The following is a 21,887-nucleotide window of genomic DNA, read 5'->3' as shown; positions in this document are numbered from 1 at the left end:
TGGTGCCTGATTTGCTGCAGCAAGCGGTAATTCGAATGCATATCTACATTGTACTTGTGGGAATGACAAGACACTAATTGTCTACCATATTCCACGGGAGATCAAATATGGTGTGAACCACTGGAGTTTAAGAGAGGTTTGTAGGCTCACGATATCCCTGCTCTCCACAGAAGTAAATGAGCTGCAACTTTAGACTTCGTCTGAACAATGATGCCCATCGAAAAGTTATTGTCCGGCCAACTACTTCATCTCCCCATTGTGGAAAAGAACCAACTCATCCACACACATTCTCTGACCGGGCACGGAATTGGAGGAACACCTGCAACAACACGAAAGCGACTCTACATCGTAACTCCTAAACCGAGAGAAACTTACCCCGAACAAGTCGTGATGGTGAGCTCAGAGAGGAATGATGCAGAGTATTTAATTTGACCACTCTCCTTCAGATGCCCTGTGGATAAATATTACACCACGTCGAATCTACTATAATGGCACCTGTTCTTAACGAAAAGGGAGATGGCTAAAGTATTATTAGACTCCGAGCGGCCCAAACAAAGATTTCGGTTGCTAAAGTATTTGGCGAAGAATGAATGAGTTGTATGTGCTGAGACCCACTCCCTGCCGGTTCCTCTTTGCTCCCCGGCAGCAGAAATATGACATCCGATCCCAGGGGTTACCAGGTTACTGTTCGGGATGATTTCAAACGAACTGAAAACATTGATTTGGGCTTTGTCTGCAGAGATATTTCCCCTCCCCGCCCCAAAGGAAATGTCTAAAATCGCGTTATGAAATGGTTAATCGGTCCGCCCGCATTTGAAAAGCTCGCTCCACTTTCCAGTTTGGATTCCAGTTGTGGGTTGTTGTGTTCGCAGGTGCTTGGTAACCCAATGCAAACACAGGTGTGTAAAATAAGCCCATGTTGTTCACTATCAATCATCCGACAGAGTCACAATCTGTCAGGCAGGTATTTCAAGCAGTGGCCCACGTACTGGCAAATACACTTCTGTTCTTGGGAATGGACATTTTACAGCACACTGACATGTTCCTCAGTTCCCATTAATACACACTTGTCCACTAGAAGTCTGCTAGCTCTAGGCCTCTGCAACTGGATCCTTGACTTTCTCATTGGAAGGCCACAGCCAGTACGAATTGGAAACAATGATCCACACAGGCGCACCCCAAGGATGAGTGCTTACCAGTGGCTCTACTGTGTGGCCAAGCACAATTCCAATGCCATCTATAAGTTTGCCAATGACACCACGGTGAATGGCAAAATCACAAACAGCAATGAGGAAGCGTCCAGGAGAGAGCGAGGTCACCTTGTTGAATGGCAACAACCTCATGCTCTTCATCAGCAAAACCAAGGGGATGATTGTGGGCTTCAGGACAAAGTCGGGGGAACACAGCCCAGACGTCATCGAGGGCTCAGTAGTGGAAAGGCTCAAGAACTTCAAACACCTGGGCGTCAACATCTCAGAGGATCTGTCCTGGAGCCTCTATGTTGATGCAAACACAAATACACCTTTTTGAGATGTCTGAGGAGATTCAGTCGTAAACCTCTACAGGTGTACCATGGAGAGCATTCTGGCTGGTTGCATCACTGCCTGATATGGAGGTGCCAACTCTCAGGTCAAGAATAAACTCCAGAGGGTTGTTAACTCAGCCTGCAACATTACAGGCACCAGACTTCACACCATCGAGGACATTGACATGAGGCGGTGTCTTTAAAAAGCAGCCTCTATCCTGAAAGACCCCCATGCCCTCTTCCTTCGGGGAAAAGTTACAGAAGCCTAAAGACAAGCACAAGGACAGCTTCTTCCCCACTGTCATCAGATTCCTGAATGATCAATGAACCAAAGATACTGCTTTACATTTTGTGCACTTTTATTTTTATATTTTTTATAGTAATGTCGTAAGATGGTTATAACGTGAATGTTTGCACTATGACGCTTCCACAAAACACTGAATTTTATGACTTGTTCATGACAATAAATTCTGATTCTAATTGATTTTCTGTTCATCTGTTGCTTCCAAAACAATAATCCATTTATACCTGCTTTTGAAGTTCCTTAGGAATGCATTTCCAAAATAGTTTTTGTCTTTGCAAAGGCTCTCGGTGCCTGGACTGTCTGGCTTGAGAAAAGCTCTTGCATTTTAAATGAGATCTATTTTGTGAAGTGTTTGTGTATTTGTGACCTACATTCTTACCCACCCCCCCCCACAATCTATCTCCTTTAAAACATATTTATATATAAAATATAATATATCCATTACAATATAACATTTAATAATTATAACTAGACCCAAAATTAATTAAGTGGTTAACTATCTCATCTGTTCTTGTAATGTCCAGGGTCGATTCCCCTGAATAAATTTACAAGTTTAGGAATTGGACTGAGGACATTCAGGAGATGGCAGATGCTGGAAGCTGGAACAACATCAATGGGAGAAAAAGAATGCTCAACATTTTGAGCCAAATCCTTATGAAGTCTTGATGAGGGGTTCCAGCCCATAACATTGACAATTCTTTTTTCTCCCACTGTTGCTGCTTGACCTCCTGAGTTTTTCCGGCAGATGAGAAATTAGGCTGATTTATTTTCACAGATCATGAGAAACAAATATAATACCCCAAACACTTTATAAAGTTTATGGTAACTGCAAGTATGAACTGTTCTTGAAAATCAACAGAGAATGGGTTCCATAAATACAGTGATATGTTACCAAATTATTGACAGTGAGCAACTTAGCAAGACTCCAGGTATAGGAGCAAGCATTTGATCACTGGCTTTATAAGAGGGCCTGACATTATCATTAGAGAGATCAGGGAACTCACAAGTTAGCGGTATTGGGTGGCACCACCATAAGCTGGGAGAATTAAGTTGGAAGACAGATGGCTTCCTCTTTGAGTAAATTCAATGCAGTCCCCAAGAACACAAGAGGTGAGGAGTAGGAGTAGGGAACCTGGTCTCCGAACCCTGCCCCACCAGTCGTGTGATGATGGCTAACCTACTAGGCCTCAATGCCATCTCTATAGCTTTCTATTTCTTTGATCGTTCAAAAAAAAATCTGCCTCCATTTTAAATAACTTTTCATGATCTTGATCTTTCAGCATACATTGAAAGAAGAAATTTTTATGCACTTCAGTTTTAAATGACCATTTCCTTATCTTGAAATTATTTTCCTTCATTTGATTCTGCCACTAGTGAAACATCTTCTTTCTATTCACTTAGCCAACCCTCCTCTGCTTGCTTACTGTATGCCCTCTCTCCCTTCTCCACCTATCACCTCCTGCCTTTGATACATGCTCCTCCCCCCACACCTTTTTATTCAGATGCCTACCATACCTTGATGAAGGGCCCAAAACGTCGCTTGTGTATTTTTATCTTTGCTATATAAAGGACACTGTTTGACCTGCTGAGTTTCTCCAGTATTATATTTTTACTTCAATACCTACCCTGTCATGATCCCTCAGATCTTGTATGTCTCAATAAGGTTACCCCTCATTCTTTTAAACTCCAAGGAGTACAGACACAACACTATTTAGTTTATTTTGAAAGGACAATCCAGTCAAGCTAGAAATTAGCATTATGAAATTCCTTTGAACCACCTCGTATTGTATCTCTTCTTAGGTAAGGGGCCCAAAACTGCATTCAGTAATCAGTGAACGTTGCTCAGAGGCACTCTCTTTAGTTAAACCAATACTGTGTCTATGTCAGGAGGATGTAAAATACATCAGGGCATTGGTCAAAGAAGAGGCACAATTTTCCTCGTCCAACAACAAGTGCCTGTCATTCCCCTCATACCTATGATACGAGTTTGCAAAATGCAAATGGTCTCCCACATCACCAATCTGAAAAAAATGTATACCTCCCGAGGAAATGAAGGTTAGCTTATGAGGAGAGATTGGGTAGCCTGAGGGTTTAGGTTGCGGGGGAATCTTATAGAAACTGAAAAGGAATACCACATATTTCGGCGGATAAGACAATCTTCAGACAAGACAGGACGCTAATTTCAGTATGAATTTCATGGTTTTAGCTCGTATCGGTCGTATAAGACGACCTGCCAGTTTTCTGCTTAACGCCTCAGAGCAGTTACAAGGAACTTGCTGGAGACTGATGTCTGGGCCTCCTAGCAACAACCCAAACTTTGTTACAACATCCCAATTGCCAAGTAACAAATCTGTAAATTAAGCAAGCAAGTGATTACAATAACAATAAAAAAATCAGCAAAATTTTGCTTCTGGCCTGGAAGATGCCAAATGGAGCTGGGTCCAAGTTTTCAGCATCTATCAGCTGGAGCCGGAGTTGGTGATGATACCTCTATTCTCAACATTGGGTGCAGTGCCATCTACTTGAAGAAGTCATCTCGGGCTCCTTGTTCATATCCTTGTTCAGAGTGTTTTTCTTGCTCTTCTTCCTGTTCACTGGAGCTAGAAGTCTCTTGAGCCTTTTTTAAAACTGCCTCAGTGTTCTTTGCACTCTTCACCCATTGCGAGGAGCCATTGTTGGGAGAGACCCTGCACAACCATGTCTAAGCTCTCTCCAGCTCCCGGCTTGTCTTCCTTGGACAGTACTTTAAGCACACCTCCTGGATCCTTCCTCAAGGTAGGCCTCGCTTCTTTATCTGGATCTTTTTCTTGCTCCGTTTCTTATGGTACTACAGCTGGCTTTTCTTTCTTCGGCGTCGTTTTAAATTATTCTTTAAATCTTCAAATACTTTCTTCTATTTTCCTTAACTTTTTCAACCTTTTGTAACTGTTTTTCTCAACTTTTTTGAGGAGAGTAGGAATTTGCAGTCTAACCCGACGTCATGACATGACACGCGCCACCACCACCACCCCCCCCCCCCCCCCCACCCAGGCTCTAGAATTCACAATCATAAAATTTCTGGGTGGGTTATGGCGGGGAAGTGGTCGGGAACCAGTGGCGATGGGGAGGTGTTGGGACAGGCAGCGGCGGTGAGGAAGTGTTTGGGCCTAGCGCCAGTAGTAGGGTGGCAGTCGGGCCCGGTCCACTTTTCCATCTAGAATTTACGGTCATCTGTTTTTGTAGCTGGCCCATAAGACGACCCCTTTTTTTTGGGTGCTTCAAGGGGCATCTTATCCGCCGAAATATATGGATAGGATAGAAGCAGGGAGATTGTTTCCATTGGCATGCGAGATTAGAACTAGGAGATATTGCCTCGATATTTAAGACAGAGATAGGGTGGAACTGCTTCTCCCAGAGAATTCTCTGCCCAATGAAGCAGCAGAGCATGCCTCGTTAAATCTATTTAAGACACAGATTGATAGATTTTTGAATTGCGTGGAAAGACCAGGTAAGTGGAGCTGAGTTAACGGCAAGATCAGCCATGATCTTAGAGCATGGCAGAGCAGGCTTGTCAAGCCACATGGCCTTCTCCTTCTCCTCGTTCTTACTTTCTGAAAGTAATTAGATTTTTTAGAAAAATAAACGTTGAAGTAAGGAGTTGTGTTTAACTGAAGCTTATGAGTTGTCCAGAGGACAGACACTGAAAGAGACAGAATGCTGGAAATGCTCAGCAGGTCAGCCAGCATTAGTGAAAGAGAAACAGTTGACCACTGCACATATGGAAAAATAACTGTGGCAAGCCAGGCATCTGAACCCCTAACAGCCAACCCTGAAACTAATTGTCTGTTTAAACTCTGTCTGTTTAATCTTTGAAATTCCTGTAGTGTGGGTTAAGAATGGTTAAATAAATAGGACTAAGTAGTAAAACAATAAACTGAGATATTAGATATTGTATTTTTAAAATTGTATGCTTAGCAGACAAAATATTGCATTCTATTAGCCTGGCTTGTCTTAAATTTTTACCAAAATATAGATAAAGGAGCAAATTCCTCCAGGTGTTTCATTGTATCGTCAGTCACATATTCTTAATGATAGCAGCAGCCATGCTTCATTAGGTTCGGAAACTCAACCACTTTTCACTTAATACATTACACTGGAAACATTATTTTAGTAATGCCAACACCATGCCTTTAATGGCATTTTAAAATACCTGCAACATTGCCTGCTTAAGAGGTTCAGGGCACAGGATAAGAAAAGTTAGGATAACACATCAATCATACATGCATTACTAACCTAATACCTGGAATGATGAGACTAATATCAACAGTGGCCAGGCTTGGCTTGTATCATTGGAGGGAGAGGGGATTTGATTGAAATAGGTAAAATTCTCTGGGGTTTTGACAGGATGAATGTGAACAGGATGTTTCCTCTTGAGTAAGAGTTGAGAATTCGGGGTTACAGTTTAAAAATAAGGGACTGTCTATTTAAGACAGAGCCACGGTGGGATTTTATTTCTCTCTGAGGCTCTTTATAGTATCAAATGGCATTAAAAACAAGCCCTATAGCTCACTTAGTCTGTGGCTACCATCATACACCAATTTAGTTTAATTCTACACTAATCCCATTTTATTCTCCCCACCTTACCCTCAACACCAACTACCTCCCCCCTTCCCCCACCCTGTCCCAGACATACTGGCGGCCAATTAACCAAAATAAAACATGATTTTCGAATGCGGGAGGACACTGGAGCACCCCTGGGCAAAATCCCATAGTGTCCAAGGGAAAGTACAAACACAGTGCAGACAGTACCAGAGTCCAAGAGTTGAACCACGTTGCTGGAGATCTGAGGCAGCAGGAGTGTTAGTTGTCTCACTGTGCACTGTGAGCCTTTGGAACGCTCTTCCTCAAAGGGCAATAAAAGCAGACTTTGAATAGCTTTAAGGCAACAGTAGACAGAAAGGGATTCAAAGGTTACCATGGATTGAGAGGAAAGCAGAGTTGAGGTTCAATCAGGTCTTATTAAATGGTTAAGCAGGATTGAAAAGCTTTTCTATACATGTCCCTATGCATGTGTCATCAATGTACAAAGAAATAAAGCAATGGGGAACTCCAAAATAAAAAATGGACAAAGAAACATCAAAATCCAGGAGCAAAAAAAAACAATCTGCTGGAAGAACTCAGCAAGTGTTAGGTCTGCTTTGTTCATGAATGAGTGAGACAAACACCAGGCTGAGTCGAAATCAGGGTTCTTTGTTCTTTATTACCGGATTGTAACACTTGCGACTAACCATGTTAGTCGGAGAATGCATTCTGCCGTTATCAGCAAAATGGTGATTTTTTATACCCTTGGATACGTGCTTAGAACATCATCATATCATTACTTGTCCAATGACTAAAACTGTTGCTATCCTTTCCCTGCTAGCTTCCTGCCTCTCAATCCATCAATGTCTCTCTTATCTTGTAAGTACAAGGATGCATTCACATCTTGTTACAGCCCTGTACATTCCCATCTCATGATGTTTTACCTAACAGGAGTACAAGGACACCTCCCCTTCTTGTTACTGCCCTGTACAGGGTAACTCCCTACACATTCCCATCTCATGATGTTTTACCTTACACAAGTCAATCAGCATCAGAGAAAAAGAATGGTTGATATTTCAGGCCAAGACAGAGACTCCAGCTTCCCTCTCATGCCCACATCACAACCCAAGTCCCATTTTTAAAATGACAGCACCACGACGAAACAGAAGCCTGTGTAGAGGAGGCTGGTCGTTATGAATGTCATTAAATCTTAGGGATTTACAATACTGAATCAACATAGAGTAGCAATAAATGGTGGGGTCCCAGTTCATCAATTTAGATGCTGAGGGTTCCAGAGGGCACCTTAGCTTTTTATCCATTTTTGGGACACTACACTTCCTTCATTTCACAACTAATAGAACCAGAGAGTCATGAAAGATCGACGAAACCCCAACCAACACTCAATTATATTTGCTTCTTTTATTTGTAACTATAAAAGGAGTTGGCATGACATGGATTTTATAGGCTAAGTTTGCATAAGCTTATTCTTTCCTCTATGATTCAATATTAAAAATATAGGATAAAAAGAAGTAGAGAGTTTAAGTTCTGAAGTTATATGAGATTCTATTTAACTTTAATAATTCTGATGGTTCAAGTGGACCAATTATTGTTTCGCTGTTTCTGTATAGTTCTGGGTATATTTGATGTGTGATTGAGAATGAGTGCACACACATAGACATAAGCAAGAAATCAAAGAATTACAGGAAAAATAAGGGAAAAACCAAATCTGTATTGAACAGGAAAAGTCAAATCAGGAAGCTGCATCTGCCAGATCATTTAGGACTTTGGAAATTGCTGCCAGTAATCAAAAGTAAGTAAATTGTGGAAATAAGAGTGGGAGTTGATCAAAATGCAAAACAATGATAAATAATTAGTTTGAAAATATGATTACTTATTATGTTAGTAATGGTAGCCCACAAAATCATGCAAAAACAACAAAAAAATTTCAGACTGAAAGATGCACTGTGTATATTAGTCATGATTCGATTGAAATAAAAGCTTGCGTTCAGTCATTGAAGAATTAATCTCATTTGGGTTAATATTAGGTATCTAATCCAAAGCTATTTGCTTGTATGATGCTACTTTTTGTACTTCTAAGCAAGATAAACAAAATCAGAGAATAAAGAGTGTAGAGGAACTTTGTATATTTACAGTAAAATCTTAACAATGATATTTAAGATGATCTCAAACTGGCTTTGTTACCTCTAGTCTTATGCACAGCAATGTATTTCTGCCCATCATTTATAAATCTATCCTTTATACACTGGAGTTCAAACAAATCTTTGCTGCTATACTTCCCCTGAATTCCATTCACCATACTTCTGTTCTTATTGACCTACTAGCTTTCAATGAAGAAACATGTCACAGTTCTCAACCTGGTTCAAAAGCTTCCACTCCTTTCTGTGTAATCTTGCCCAATCTACAAACCCTCCAACACAAGTACTGCAATTCTAGCCTCTTGATCAATGAATCATAGAAATCACTCCAAATTTGAAATACGAATCAGGCAAAAGGAGCCTCCCAGCCTGATCCCAACTTCAGTCACTAAGTTCACAGCACCACTGGTTGTGGCTGTTCCAGTAAATGGTAGGCACATTTTGAATGTGACAAGGATTTCCATTTCTGCCAACCTTTCAGGTAGAGTACAAAGCTCACTCAAATGAAAAGGAATTTCCTCTTCTCCACCTAAACCTTCCACCAATTTTACTTTAAATCGATGCTACTGTGATGGCACACATTGTGACACAGGTGAACTGGCACTGTGTTTGTCACACCCACATCAAGGTGTGCCACCAGGTTTTGCTTCCCTCGTGGCACACGCACACTTGGCCGCATTGTCGCGTCACTGCCAATGCAGGAGCGGGAATTTATGGCTGCCTTATCAGGAACAGCATGGGCTTTTTTGAATAAACCATTGGAAACAAAACTGACTCCAGTGTGTAGTTCTGCTCTCGTTTCCCCCTCATAGCTATCGCTACAGTTGGTGACCCCGACGAGCCCTGACGATTCTGAACTCTACACCATGGACACTGCAGCAGTTAACGCAGTGGCTATGAAACTATTGCCCCTCTGAACACTTCGCCCACGCACTTGGGTCGGGCAAGCGGAACTCCAACAGATCACCTCCAACTCAACAATGTTCTACCACATCGTCAGTGCCCTCGACCAAGAGACCACAGCCAGAGTGGACGACCTGATACATAACCCCCCCAGAGGAAAGTAAATACCCAGCTCTCAAGAAGCTCTTCCTAAGTACCTTCGGCCTCTCCAGGCGCCAGCACGCCGCCAGGCTCGTGCACCTAGATGGCCTGGAAACAGAGCATCATCCGCCCTCATGGCAGAGGGCCACAACCCGTGCCTCATATTTGAGCAGGCTTTCCTGGAGCAGATGCCAGATGACATACAGCTGTAGTTAGCAAATGAGGATTTCTTAGACCCACGCAAGGTTGCGGCCAGAGCAGATATCCTGTGGTGCACGAAACGCGAAAACGAGTCCACCACGAACCAGGAGTCATGCCCCAACTCCAAACGGGCACAACCGCGCTCCAGCAATCTAACACTACCTGGTGCTTTTATCACCAATGCTGGGGGGCACAGGCACGTAAATGCAGCCAACCATGCTCATTTCCGGAAAATGGCCAGGCCAGCCGTTGCAAATGGCTGCGACGGCTGGCCATATCAATAGCATTCTGCATGTTACCGATAAAGTTAGTGGCTGACAGTTTCTGGTCGACACGGGTGCCAAACTCAGGTTCATCCCACCAATGGCACTGGAGACACGAACACAACCACAAGGTCCCATGCTCCAGGCGGAAAACAACACCACCATCAAAATATTTGGCATGCACAATGTGCAAATACAGCTTGGCAATGAGAAGTTCAAGTGGAATTTCACACTAGCTGCTGTGGGCACATCGCTCCTCAGAGCTGATTTCCTTCGGGCGCACAGCCTGCTGGTGGATGTGAAAGCCAAGTGCCTAGTGCATGCCCGGACTTTGCAAACTGTCCAACACAAAGCTACTGTTGCCTGCAACCCAGGCATGGCCACGGTGAGTGAATTAAGGATGAGTATAGCCGAAACTGGATGAATTCCAAGCTATCTTCAAGCCACAATTCACTTCCACCATGCCACAGTATGGGGTGCTACACCACATACAGACCCAGGGCCCCCCACTCCACCCCAAAGCCTGGAGACTTCCCCCAGATGAACTGCAGTTGGCCAAAGAGGAACTTTCCCAGATGCAAGAGTTGGGCATAGTATGCAGGTCCGACAGTCCGTGGACATCCCCACTACACATGGTCCACAAGTCTTCAGGTGGTGGGCGACCCTGTGGGGATTACCACTGCCTTAACGACTCCACCACACCCGACCGCTACCCAATCCTACACATACAGGACTTAACGGCTAACCTTCACGGTGTGAAGGTGTTCTCCAAAGTCGATTTGGTATGTGGCTATCACCAAATCTCAGTCCACCCAGACAACATTGGCAAGACGTCTATTATCACCCACTTTGGACTTTTTGAATTCTTCCGCATGCCCTTTGGTCTCAAGAACGTGGTGCAAACCTTTCAATGTTTGATGGATGTGGTGGGCAGAGACTTAGACTTTGTGTACATCTACTTGGATGACATACTCATTGCAAGCAAGGACCACAAGGAGCACAAGGACCATCTCCACAGACTTTTTGCTTGCTTGTCAGAGTTTGGACTCATGGTCAATGTGGCGAAGTGCCAATTTGGGAAAGACTCCATGCAGTTCTTGTGCCACACTATCACCGCGAACCGGGCAGCACCATTGGCAGAGGTCACAGCCATATGCCAGTTTGCCTGCCCTGACACCTTCAAAGGCCTCCAGAAATTCACGGGAATGGTTAACTTCTACAACTGATTCATCCCGGGGGGCAGCTTGCATCATGAGACCACTGTTCGCCATGATATCAGCCAAAAGCAAGACCCTAGCGTGGACGGAGGAGGCTGACGCAGCTTTCACTGCGATGAAGAATGCCCTGGCCAATGCCACATTTCTGCTTCATCACAGATCTGACGTACCCACAGCACTCACAGTAGACGCATCGGCAACAGCCATCGGTGGTGTCCTGGAGCAGTTGGTCAAAGGTCAGTGGAGGCCGCTGGCCTTTTTCATCCCCCACCTGTGCCCCCCCCCAACTCAAATACAGCGCATTCGACAGGGAGCTCCTGGCACTCTACCTGACTATCAGGCACTTTCGGTATTTCCTGGAGGGCAGGATGTTCACGGTGTTTATGGACCACAAGCCTCTCACCCACACCTTCGCCATGGTCAAGGATCCCTGGTCAGTGCACCAACAATGCCACCCATCCTATATATCTGAGTTCACCCCCACCATCTGGCACCTCTCTGGCAAGGACAATGTCGTGGCCAACACACTATCCCAGCCCGCCATCCAGTCCTTAGCCCCCAGATTGGACTACTCCCAGCTAGTACAGGCCCAAAAGGAGGATGAGGAGATTCAGGCTTTCCGCACAGCCATCACTGGCCTCCACCTCGAGGACCTCAGGCTGCAGGACAGCCCTGATACACTCCTGTGATGTCTCCACTGGGATACCATGCCCGGTAGTGCCTCACCAGTGGAGGTACCAAGTTTTCAATGACATTCACGACCTCGCACACCCATCCATAAAAACCACAACCAGTACGGTAGTAGAGAGGTTTGTGTGGCACAGCCTGAGAAAACAAGTTGCGCAGATAGTGTGCAATTGGAAAAAGTCCATCGTCATGTCAAGACCCCTGTCCACCAGTTCAAACCTCTGAAGAAATGGTTCAAACATATACATGTCGACATTGTGAGCCCACTACCTGTCTCCTGGAACACCCGGTACTTCTTCATAGTAATAGTCCGCTCCACGAGAAGGCTGGAGGCCATTCCTCTAAAGGACACCTCAACCGATTCCTGCGCCAGGGTACTGCTCACGCATTAGAGCAGGGGTGTCAAACTCAAATTCACAGAGGGCCAAAATTAAAAACTTGGACTAAGTCGTGGGCCAAACTAAATATTTATTGAAAATTTTCAACAACATCTGCATGTTTTCTCTTCTTTCAACATATGTAATGTTAAACTTTTTCTTATTAAAATAAATGTTTAATAATAGTTTTGGTTAAACTCTTTCCAGAAGAAGCATTAACAAATGAGAAATAAAATATTTAATAAATAATATTTCTCTGTAGCCTTTAAGCTCCTTTTAAATGTATTTTTTTTTCACAAGCCAACAAGTAAAAAAAAACAACTTGCTTCAATGAAAATGCAATCTTTCAGCGATGAACAGTCCAAAGTTAACCAAAGAAAATATGAATCCAAGCTTAGCTTGCTACACTGTGATTTATTCTGATGCACCTGGGTCTAAACCAGATACTTGGCATCTCTTCTTAGATGCAAGTTCATCAAACTCTGGGGTCAGAGTTTGCCTCCCACCTGTCTTGAAAGGTCCTGTTTTCTGTCTTTCGTTTGGCCATTTTTGATAAGGGGTTTATTACGTGTGAGTTCGGCGACAAGTCGCAGATGCTAATGAAAGTAAAGAGAGGAGGTGGGGGCGATTAGCGGGCTGACGGGCCGGCGCCAACGCATTTGCAAAGCATTCTGGGATTTGTAGTATTAGCTGTGCATGCGCTATACTGGCGCGGCAGCCAGCGGGCCAGCTCTAATACATATTTGATATGATCTTGCGGTCTAAATATAATTATATCATGGGCCAAATTTGGCCCGCGGGCCTGAGTTTGACATGTGTGCATTAGAGCGTGAGGTTTGGGGTACCAGCCCACATAACCACTGATTGAGAGGCACAGTTCACGTCAACACTGTGAACATAGCTCACAATGCTTCTGGGCATCAATCTGCACCACACCACAGCCTATCAGCCCCAGCCCAATGGATTCATAGACTGTTTCCACCGCCACATGAAGTCAGCCCTCACGGCCCATTTAAATGGCTCCAATTGAGAGGACACGCACCCCTGGTCCTACTGGGCATCAGGACAGCACCTAAAGAGGATTTACAGACATCCTTAGCTGAATTAGTTTATGGCACCCCACTAACCCTGCCAGGCCAATTCTTCCCACCGTCCCGAGATCCAGGGTCAGAGGGCACAGGTTAGCCTCGTTTGCACCACCCCACCCTCACACCATTGATGCCAAGCGGTGTCCGTCCCCAAAGACTTACCAACCACAGACTTTATTCATCCATCATGGTCCGCATTCCGCCCCCCTCCAATGACCTTATGAAGGCCCGTACAAGGTCCTGTGCATCTCTGGCAAAACTTTCACACTGGATATTGGGGGTAGGGAGGAACTGTTCATAGCAGACAAACTGAAATTGGCACATCTGGACCTCAGCCAGCAGATCGTACCAGCACAGCTCATGCTCCGGGGATGACTGCCTAAGGGCATAACCCCACAGTGCCCAAGGGCAGCAGGACACTAGAGCCAGTTCTGGGGGGGGGAAAGGGGGTTTGTGTGGGGGCGTACATCGCGATGCAGGCGAACCGGCTCAGTGTTTGTCATGGCTGTGGCAGCGGAGCAGCCACTTCAAGATGGCGCCACCAGGTTTTGCTTCCCTTGTGGGCAGAGGACTGCGCACGCACACTCGGCTATGTCATTGCGTCACCGCCAACGCAGGGGCGAGACTTGATAGCTGCCTTAGAAGGCTCAGTGCGGGCTTTTTCGAATAAACCGTTGGAAACAAAACTGACTCCAGTGTGTAGTTCTGTTCGAGTTTCCCCCTCGTTGCTACCACTACACTACCTCGTTTTTTTTGTTTTAAATCTGTTAAGGGAAATGAGGCTTTCTTATTTAACTTAACCTCTATTCTGAAGAAAATAATTCAATTGTATCCAACTTTTCCTCACAATTAAAATTTCCTATTGCCTTTTCCTAAACAATCACATCTTTCCTGTAATGTGGTAACCAGAAATAATATGAAGTATGTTAAGCTGTGGACTGTACATATATAGTACGTACTGTACAGCACAGGAACAGGCTCTTCAGCCCACATGTCTGAATTGAACACGATGTCTGAATCAAATTAAAAATCTGATGCTTGCACTTGATAGCTATCCCTCCATCCCCTTCATATTCATCTGTCCATCTAGAAGCCTTTAAAGTCATTTGATGATACTATTGTACCTCTTTCCACCACTAACACACAATACATTTCCGGCATGACTTCCCTGTTCTTACATTTAAGCCTCAGCTAATTAAGGAAAACATCTGCACATTTTCCTCAACCACGTTATTGATCTGTCCTGGTATCTTTTATCAGGAGGAGAGCAAGTCCTGCTGTTTCTCTGCATCTCTAACATCCCATTGTGCATTCCCTTACACTGTGGCAAATTTCTAAATGCATTACCTCATATTTCTCAGGATTAAATTCCATTTGGCAAGCTCTTGCCCAACTACCCAAACCCATCACAATCTTCTACTCCCTTTCTCCTCCCTGTCAATCACACAGTCAAGTTTTATACAATCTGCAAATTTCTTTACCTTGCTCCCTACAGTGTAAATCATTAATATATATTACATAATGGGCTCAAGAAACAAGACCTGTGAAATCCCACTCGTAATAGCCTTGCATTTGCGAGAACACCCGTCAATCATTGCTTGGCTTTGAGCAAATTTTGGCTCCAATTTGTCAATCTCCCTTGTATTCCATTGGCTTTTGGGCAACCTGCCATGTGTGGCCTTGTCAAAAATGTTGTTTAAGTCAATACAAACTACATGTTCATCAAATGTCCTGGCTACACCTCAAAGAATTCAGTTGTTAGTCAAACGCAACTCCTTTTAACAAATCCATAATACTGATCTTGATTAAGCAATGACTTTCTAAATAAACAGTTATACTGTCCCTCAGTCTATCCTCTTCTTTTCAAAGGTTTGATATTAGGAGTCCTCCAAAGATCTGACATTAGTCCATTAGCAACGAAGGACTGAAAAATGATAGCCAGTGCCTACAATTGCTCCCTTGCTACAATGAAATGCCTAGATTGCATTTTATCCAGACCTAGCAATTTATCATCTTACAAACATTTTAAACCCTATACTATTTTGTCTCTCAAAATGTTTATCCCATCCAATATTTCATACTTATCTGTGTTAACTACTACATTGTCACAGTTTTCCTTTCTTGTTATGACAGCTGAAAAGATTTCATTAAGAATCCTACCCACATCTTTCTCCATATATTGGGTACATATATATATATATATATATATGACCCTATTAGGTTTTATTCTTTCCTTAATTATCTCCTTTCTTTTTATGTTTGTCTTTTACCAATTTTTTACAGATGAACTAAAGAAAGCACCAGATCTGGATGCATACATTGGTACTGGAACTGCGCTGCCCAAGACCACAAGAAACTCCAAAGAGTTTGTGAACATAACTCAGGCCATTTTCAAACCAGCTTCCCCTCCATCGATTCCATCTGCATCTCCCACTGCCTTGGGAAAGCAGCCAATAAAGGACCATTCCCACCCCAACACTCTCTTCTCCATTCTTTCATCAGGCAAAAGATGCACAAGTTTGAAAACACTCTCCAGCAGATTCAAGGAATATATACTTCTCATTGTAGGCAAACCTTTGAATGGTCCTCCCATTAGTAAAAGACGATGATCTCAAAAGTCCTACCTCATCACTTTTCTTGCACTGTCCTTAACTGCACTTCTCTCTGTAACATCATACTCTGTATTTTTGTATTATTTTTGCACTACCTGTAGTACCCAAGTCTAGGATGACTTGTCTGGATAGCCCCAAATCAAAGTTGCTCAATTTATCTTGCTACACATGAAAATAAACAAGGGAATTAAAGAAAACCTGTTGTATTTCCTTTGGTTTTATTTGCCAATATATTTGCTTTCCTAATTTCCCTTTCTTTCTTTATTCGCCCTTGGCCTCTGTAGTTGAAGCCCTCTCTGTCTCTTTTCCTTCCTTGCCATATCTTACCCTCTATTAATTCTGTTATCCACACACCTTCAGTCTGACAGTCACATCCTTTTCTATGTGGGAAGGTGGTTCGCCTGAACCGTGTAACTGTCTCAATCCCTCCTCTCATTACCCTCACCCTGATTTTACCTTTGGACAGCTGCTTCTTTTTTTCCTCCCAGCCTAGTAAAATTGTCTGTATCTTTCCTGTTACTTTTGTGTTATTCCATAGCAATGCTAAATCTAACCATACACCCATGCCTTCAGCTACCTAGTCCTAAACTCTGGAATTCTGTCCTTACATTTCTCTCTTTTTTTAAAAAGATACCCCTCAAAATCTCTCTTTTTTATCAAGTATTTAGACATCTGCTTATTATCTCTTTAAGTGCCTTGGTGTTAAATTTTATTACAACACTCCTAAGGTGCCTTGGGCACTTTGCTGTTAAAGGAACTATATAATCCAAAACCTTTGTCAGTAGTTTGTTAAACACAATGACTCTTGAGTTATCAGAGTAAACCTAATTTTTAAACATTAATTTTGCACTGACAAGTTGTTGCAGAAGTGAAAAGTTGTCGTATATAGTGCTTCATGTGGATTAATTCTTTTAAGAAAATCCTATGGCACGATTCCAATCAGTGATCGCTTTAAACATTTATCCCCCTCCTAAAAAAATTGGAAAAAATGTACTGTCATTCACCATGTGGGTTTTTGCAATATTAAAATCAGCTGTTGATTTGACTTCAAAACAATAACTTTATAAAAATAATTTATTGGCTGTGAAGTGGTCTGGTATGCCACAAAGATGTGAACATTATTGTATGGACACTGCTTCATTTTCCTTTACAGGTTCAACAAGAAACATTTCAAATAGAATGACGCTATAAATTGTGCTCAAGACTGACATCCATCACCAAAGTAAAACTACTCATACGGACTTCAGCTCAATAAGAGTATGAATGATGCCTCTGTGGAAAATCAGCTCTTTCATGGTTCGTTGTAAAGACACCACAGGCTTATGCGCTGGTCTTTAGATCCTGCAGCCATAAATCGTTCACTTAGAGCAGCATGATCAGAGAATGTCACACAGTGGATGCTGGCTGTGTGGTACAGTAGGACAGCCAGGGGCTTCAGGGTTTTCCAGCTAAAGACACGAACCCGATGATCCCAACCAGCTGTGGCTACTATCTTCTTGTCTTGACGAATGCAAGCGTGAGCTATCCCAGCATTTACCAACTCTACCATTTTCTGTAGCTGAGAAATTAAGTTGGAGATAATTAGCCACTTTTAATTTAATCTTGATACAGGCCTTTCCAGCCCACACCACCCAAATATACCCATGCAACCAATTAATCTTTTAACCCCATGCATTTTTTTGAATGTGGAAGGAGACCATAGCATCCCTAGAGGAAACCCACGCAGACACGAGGAGAATGTACAAACTCCTTATAGACAGCACAGCATTTGAACCCAGGTCGTTGGCAACCATGACACTAACCGTGCCACCCTTTATTTGTTTCATACCATCAAAATATATTTTTGGTCCAGTCATTTCTGCTTCATCCACTTTTATGGATCTGTTTGAAACTTAATTATACTTCTTTTCTAAAATTTGATATGTATGAGATTAATTTCTAAAATTCAGGATTTGGTTTTGGAATTTCAGCAATAACAAACATTGTGCAATTGTTCCAATTTTTGATCTATTATACACTGAAGCACAGTGAATAGACAATGGCAATTTAGCCAGAATATTTTTACCTCGGGGGAAGAGGAACAAGTTTCAGCGTGATGAAATACTGTCACAACTTGGAAAATGTAACATTAAAGCTCTTAGACTTGATCTTTAACTGCAAGCACATGAACATAATATAGCAATATTTTTCATTGTGATGAATAATGTGACAGATATGTGATATCTTTTGATTGTGTTCTATTGTTTATTTTGTTAATAGGTCAATATACTAAAGAGAATGGACAGCTGAATTTAGGCAAGATACAAAATGTCAACCATCATATTCAGTCATTCCTCATCTTTAGTTTTTGTTTGAATCAGTAGGCCAATACTATTCTGATAAGAGATTCTGTGTTTATCAGAAACACAGGACATAAAAATAGTTACAATTTTGTACCTGCTAAATTGAAAAATCGAGACATGCTCTGGTGACATAAATTGCAAGTACAGTAGTACGTGATTAATTAGCTTAGGATCTGCAACAACTCCTCATCATGACTAAATATTTTTTCAGCATATCAGGCTATTGGTGCAACACTGAATAAATAGTATGCAGATCGCTGTTGCTGACCTTAAGATTCTGTTGCTTGTCAAGTTTCCAAAAGCCTAGATTATTTTCTGAAGAGCCAGAGATACCTTTCACCTTCTCCGGATCAAAGTCGAGACACATGATCGGCTCTTTGTGGCATGTGAGACGACTCAATATTTTCTTTTCCGATAGGTCCCAGAGGGTCACAGATCCGTCTTCGTATCCAATCAATATCAAAGGCCGAGAACAGGAAAGAGGCTAGCAAGAGGCAGAGAAGGGGACGGTGATGCAGCAGGTATTAAACATTCACAAATTCATAACTTTGCTGCAGTTAATCAAATAAAAACTTAAAAATCAGGCAACCTACAGTTCTCCTTGTATTATCCAACAAATAATACAGCTGGAGCAAAAAAATTCAACTGGGAAATCCCTAAAGTTTTCAATATTAGAAATAGTGAAACAAGCTCCTGTTCCTAACATTCTAACTATTCTCAACTAGATACATTCAGAACACTTTTAAACTCCAGCTTAAATGTACAAGTTCATTATCTGAAAATTAACTTATCTTTGTACAAGATCAAAGTCATAACCTTCATTATCACTATTTAAAAAATGGGACCTTTTTAAAATACAAACACAACAAAATTCATACTCCTTTAGAATCAATACCTTCGCATTGGGACACAGATTTAAAAAGAACATGTGTGCTTTAATCACAAATCTCCATTCAGTAAAACTCTGATAGTCCGACTGCTCAGAAATTCCAATCATTTTGCATCAAGCACCAGGTGATGTGATTCCTTGAAGTTCTGATGCCCTGATTTCTACGTCCCCTTAAAACCTTGGTCCAATTCACATGCTTCCTTGAATATCTCCAGAGCCTCTGTTCCAGTACTCCCTTGAAACCCATCAAGTCCCAGTTTCCAAGCTCCCTTGAAACTCCCTTGGGCCTCATATTCCCTTGAATTTTACCATATTCACACAAATATTTTTTCCAATACCGTATAGCATCTATAAAAAGGTAATTTAATGTGTATTGGCTTATTAATAAGAATAATATCCATTGGTATGGAAAAATCTGCCAGGCTATCAACAAAATCCTAAAAGTGCCAGATTATTATTTTACTGTGTTATGTTTGACAATATCAACAACAGTTTTTTTTAGAGTAAGAATTTTGATGCAATTCTAATCTTCATCCCAAGTCGATTTTGATTCTCTTGACTCTAGGCATTCTGCATTATAAGCTAACACTAATTTTCATAAAATTTGGAGTCTTTTATAGACTATATTCGTGCGCATTAAATGTGTTTGTCCTGATCATTGAATGTATTCATTTATGTGCATGTATTTTTCCCCAGTTAGTAATGTTTTATAGATTCAACAGAACCATACTACCTTTAATTTTATGTCAAAAAATCCCAGGGATTTTTTTTTGGTGAGGGTAAGAGTTATTTTCTTTTCTGTTTTTCTGACAGCATTGTATAGGGAGGGGAAAAAAAGAAAAAGATTTATTGTTGTGGATATCTTGAAAATTATTATTTCTTTTACTTCTACTTTACCCTCTTTTTTTAATTGCATTAATGTTATACATCTTCCAATGTATTTTAGTTACTTCCTCTCATTTATTGGCACAACCAGCCATTTATGCTATGACCAATTAATTTCTGGCTGCTTCTTTTTGCACATTAATCTTGTCCATTCCTACTGTTTTTTAAATAAAGTTTCCTTCACAGGGCAAAAATCAAGATTCTAAGAAAAATATTAGATATATTTAATCCTTATTTTAAAAATTGCAATACATTGTGGATTGTTGGGCATAGAAACTGTAGTTATTTTTTAAAAATCCCCAAGTAATCCCAAATTTTAAACAAAATAAATGTTAAAATAAATTTCTTAATAGTTGCATATTTTTTCACAATAAATGTGATTAAAGGTCATGCCGGGGTAAAGGATAATCTATCACAACAGGTGTGGAGCATTAAGAAGTGTCCGAAAGAGACAGAGAGCAGTTGAGATGGATGGAAAAAGTCAAAGGCTACTTCAGTGAACATCAACAAAACTGCAGCAAATCCCACAGGACCATGCTTGAAAAAATGCTAAATTAGATGTATAATCATTCCTTTTCTCGCAAGTAAAACAAAAGTTTGCAGGGACTGTGGTGGAAGGAAAAAACAAAATGCTGGAGAAACTGAGCAGGTCAAACAGTGTACTTCATATAGCAAATATAAAGATACATAACCAACATTTTGGGCTTGAGCCCTTCATCAAGGTCTCAGCCTTTTCCCACAAGCCTGAGAGAGACTTCAGTGATATAAAAACTTATCAAAAGGGAAGCCATGGTTGATATTTTCAGTTGGGCTTTCAGGTAATTTTTCCTTTGCTATTTTGTAATTACTATGAATGTTAATAAAAGTTTATAAGAAGCATTTATCAACAATGTCACAATTAAATTGGGTAATTTTACAACTAAATATTTACTTGGCTGCAATGTTAGTTTGCTCATAAACACCATTTCACATTTAGCCTGTTAATTGTAGAGACCTAGACCATCTATAATTATTTAATATTTCACTGAAATATAGATTCATTATTATTGAAGATACTTAACCAGTAGCTTTGTAATTAAACATCTTTTTGAAGGAATGTCTTGTTAATCACAAAATGGTTTAAAGTCAATGTTATTATTTCCTGCTCGTGACGTTGACAAAGTGCCAAACTTTACAGCCAACAACCCAGCCCTCTGCTCCTACATTTCCATGAAATAAATAGCGCCTGCTGTTCAACTTTCTGCAATACTAAGTATATCCATGTTTTGGAAAATTATAGTTTTCTGGATGAATTGGTGACAAGCTAAAAAAAAAAGCACCTAATCAAAATATGAATCACATGCTCAAGGCCAAATGAGTCAGTGTTCAGATTACACATTAGTTGTGATTACCTGCCAGAGTTTCAGACACATGGGCATGCCCAATTTAGCATCTGCTGGTGGCTTTAGTGTCCAGACTGGTGTCTTGTTTGGTATTTCTATAATCTTCACCTATATTTCAGCAGGAGAAAAATAAATGGCTCATTTTAATTGATTGGTAGACCAGGCTTACAGGTTCTAGCCTATATAGAAACCCATCAGCAACATCTACAATTATGTATAAAAACACAAAGCAGAATCCTATTTTCTCAACTGCGTTGCCACTAATCAAGATACAGGTCTTCTCCATCAAATCGTCATGCTTAGTTCAATACCTTCATATACAAAATCCTTACACTGCAGAGCAAAGTTCCAAAAG

At 41.5% G+C, this 21,887-nt stretch overlaps 1 protein-coding gene across 5 annotated transcripts in view; it reads right to left on the bottom strand.

The window, feature by feature from the left end:
- Window positions 1-17,090: 17,090 nt before the first annotated feature.
- gnb1l (guanine nucleotide binding protein (G protein), beta polypeptide 1-like) overlaps window positions 17,091-21,887 on the bottom strand; it is a 51,451-nt gene continuing 46,654 nt past the window's right edge. For all 5 annotated transcript variants that reach the window (XM_069932606.1, XM_069932607.1, XM_069932604.1 and 2 more), the window contains exons 5-7: window positions 21,542-21,640; window positions 18,645-18,860; window positions 17,091-17,592 (exon numbers count right to left, since the gene is read on the bottom strand). In XM_069932606.1, the coding sequence (XP_069788707.1) occupies window positions 17,326-17,592; window positions 18,645-18,860; window positions 21,542-21,640 (582 nt within the window). In that variant the 3' untranslated portion in view covers window positions 17,091-17,325. The remainder of the gene's footprint in view (window positions 17,593-18,644; window positions 18,861-21,541; window positions 21,641-21,887) is intronic.

Source organism: Narcine bancroftii, chromosome 4 (genome assembly GCF_036971445.1).
Source record: "Narcine bancroftii isolate sNarBan1 chromosome 4, sNarBan1.hap1, whole genome shotgun sequence".
NCBI lineage: Eukaryota > Metazoa > Chordata > Chondrichthyes > Torpediniformes > Narcinidae > Narcine > Narcine bancroftii.
Note: the sequence above shows the minus strand (reverse complement) of the source record. Positions and strands in the feature narration are given on the sequence as shown.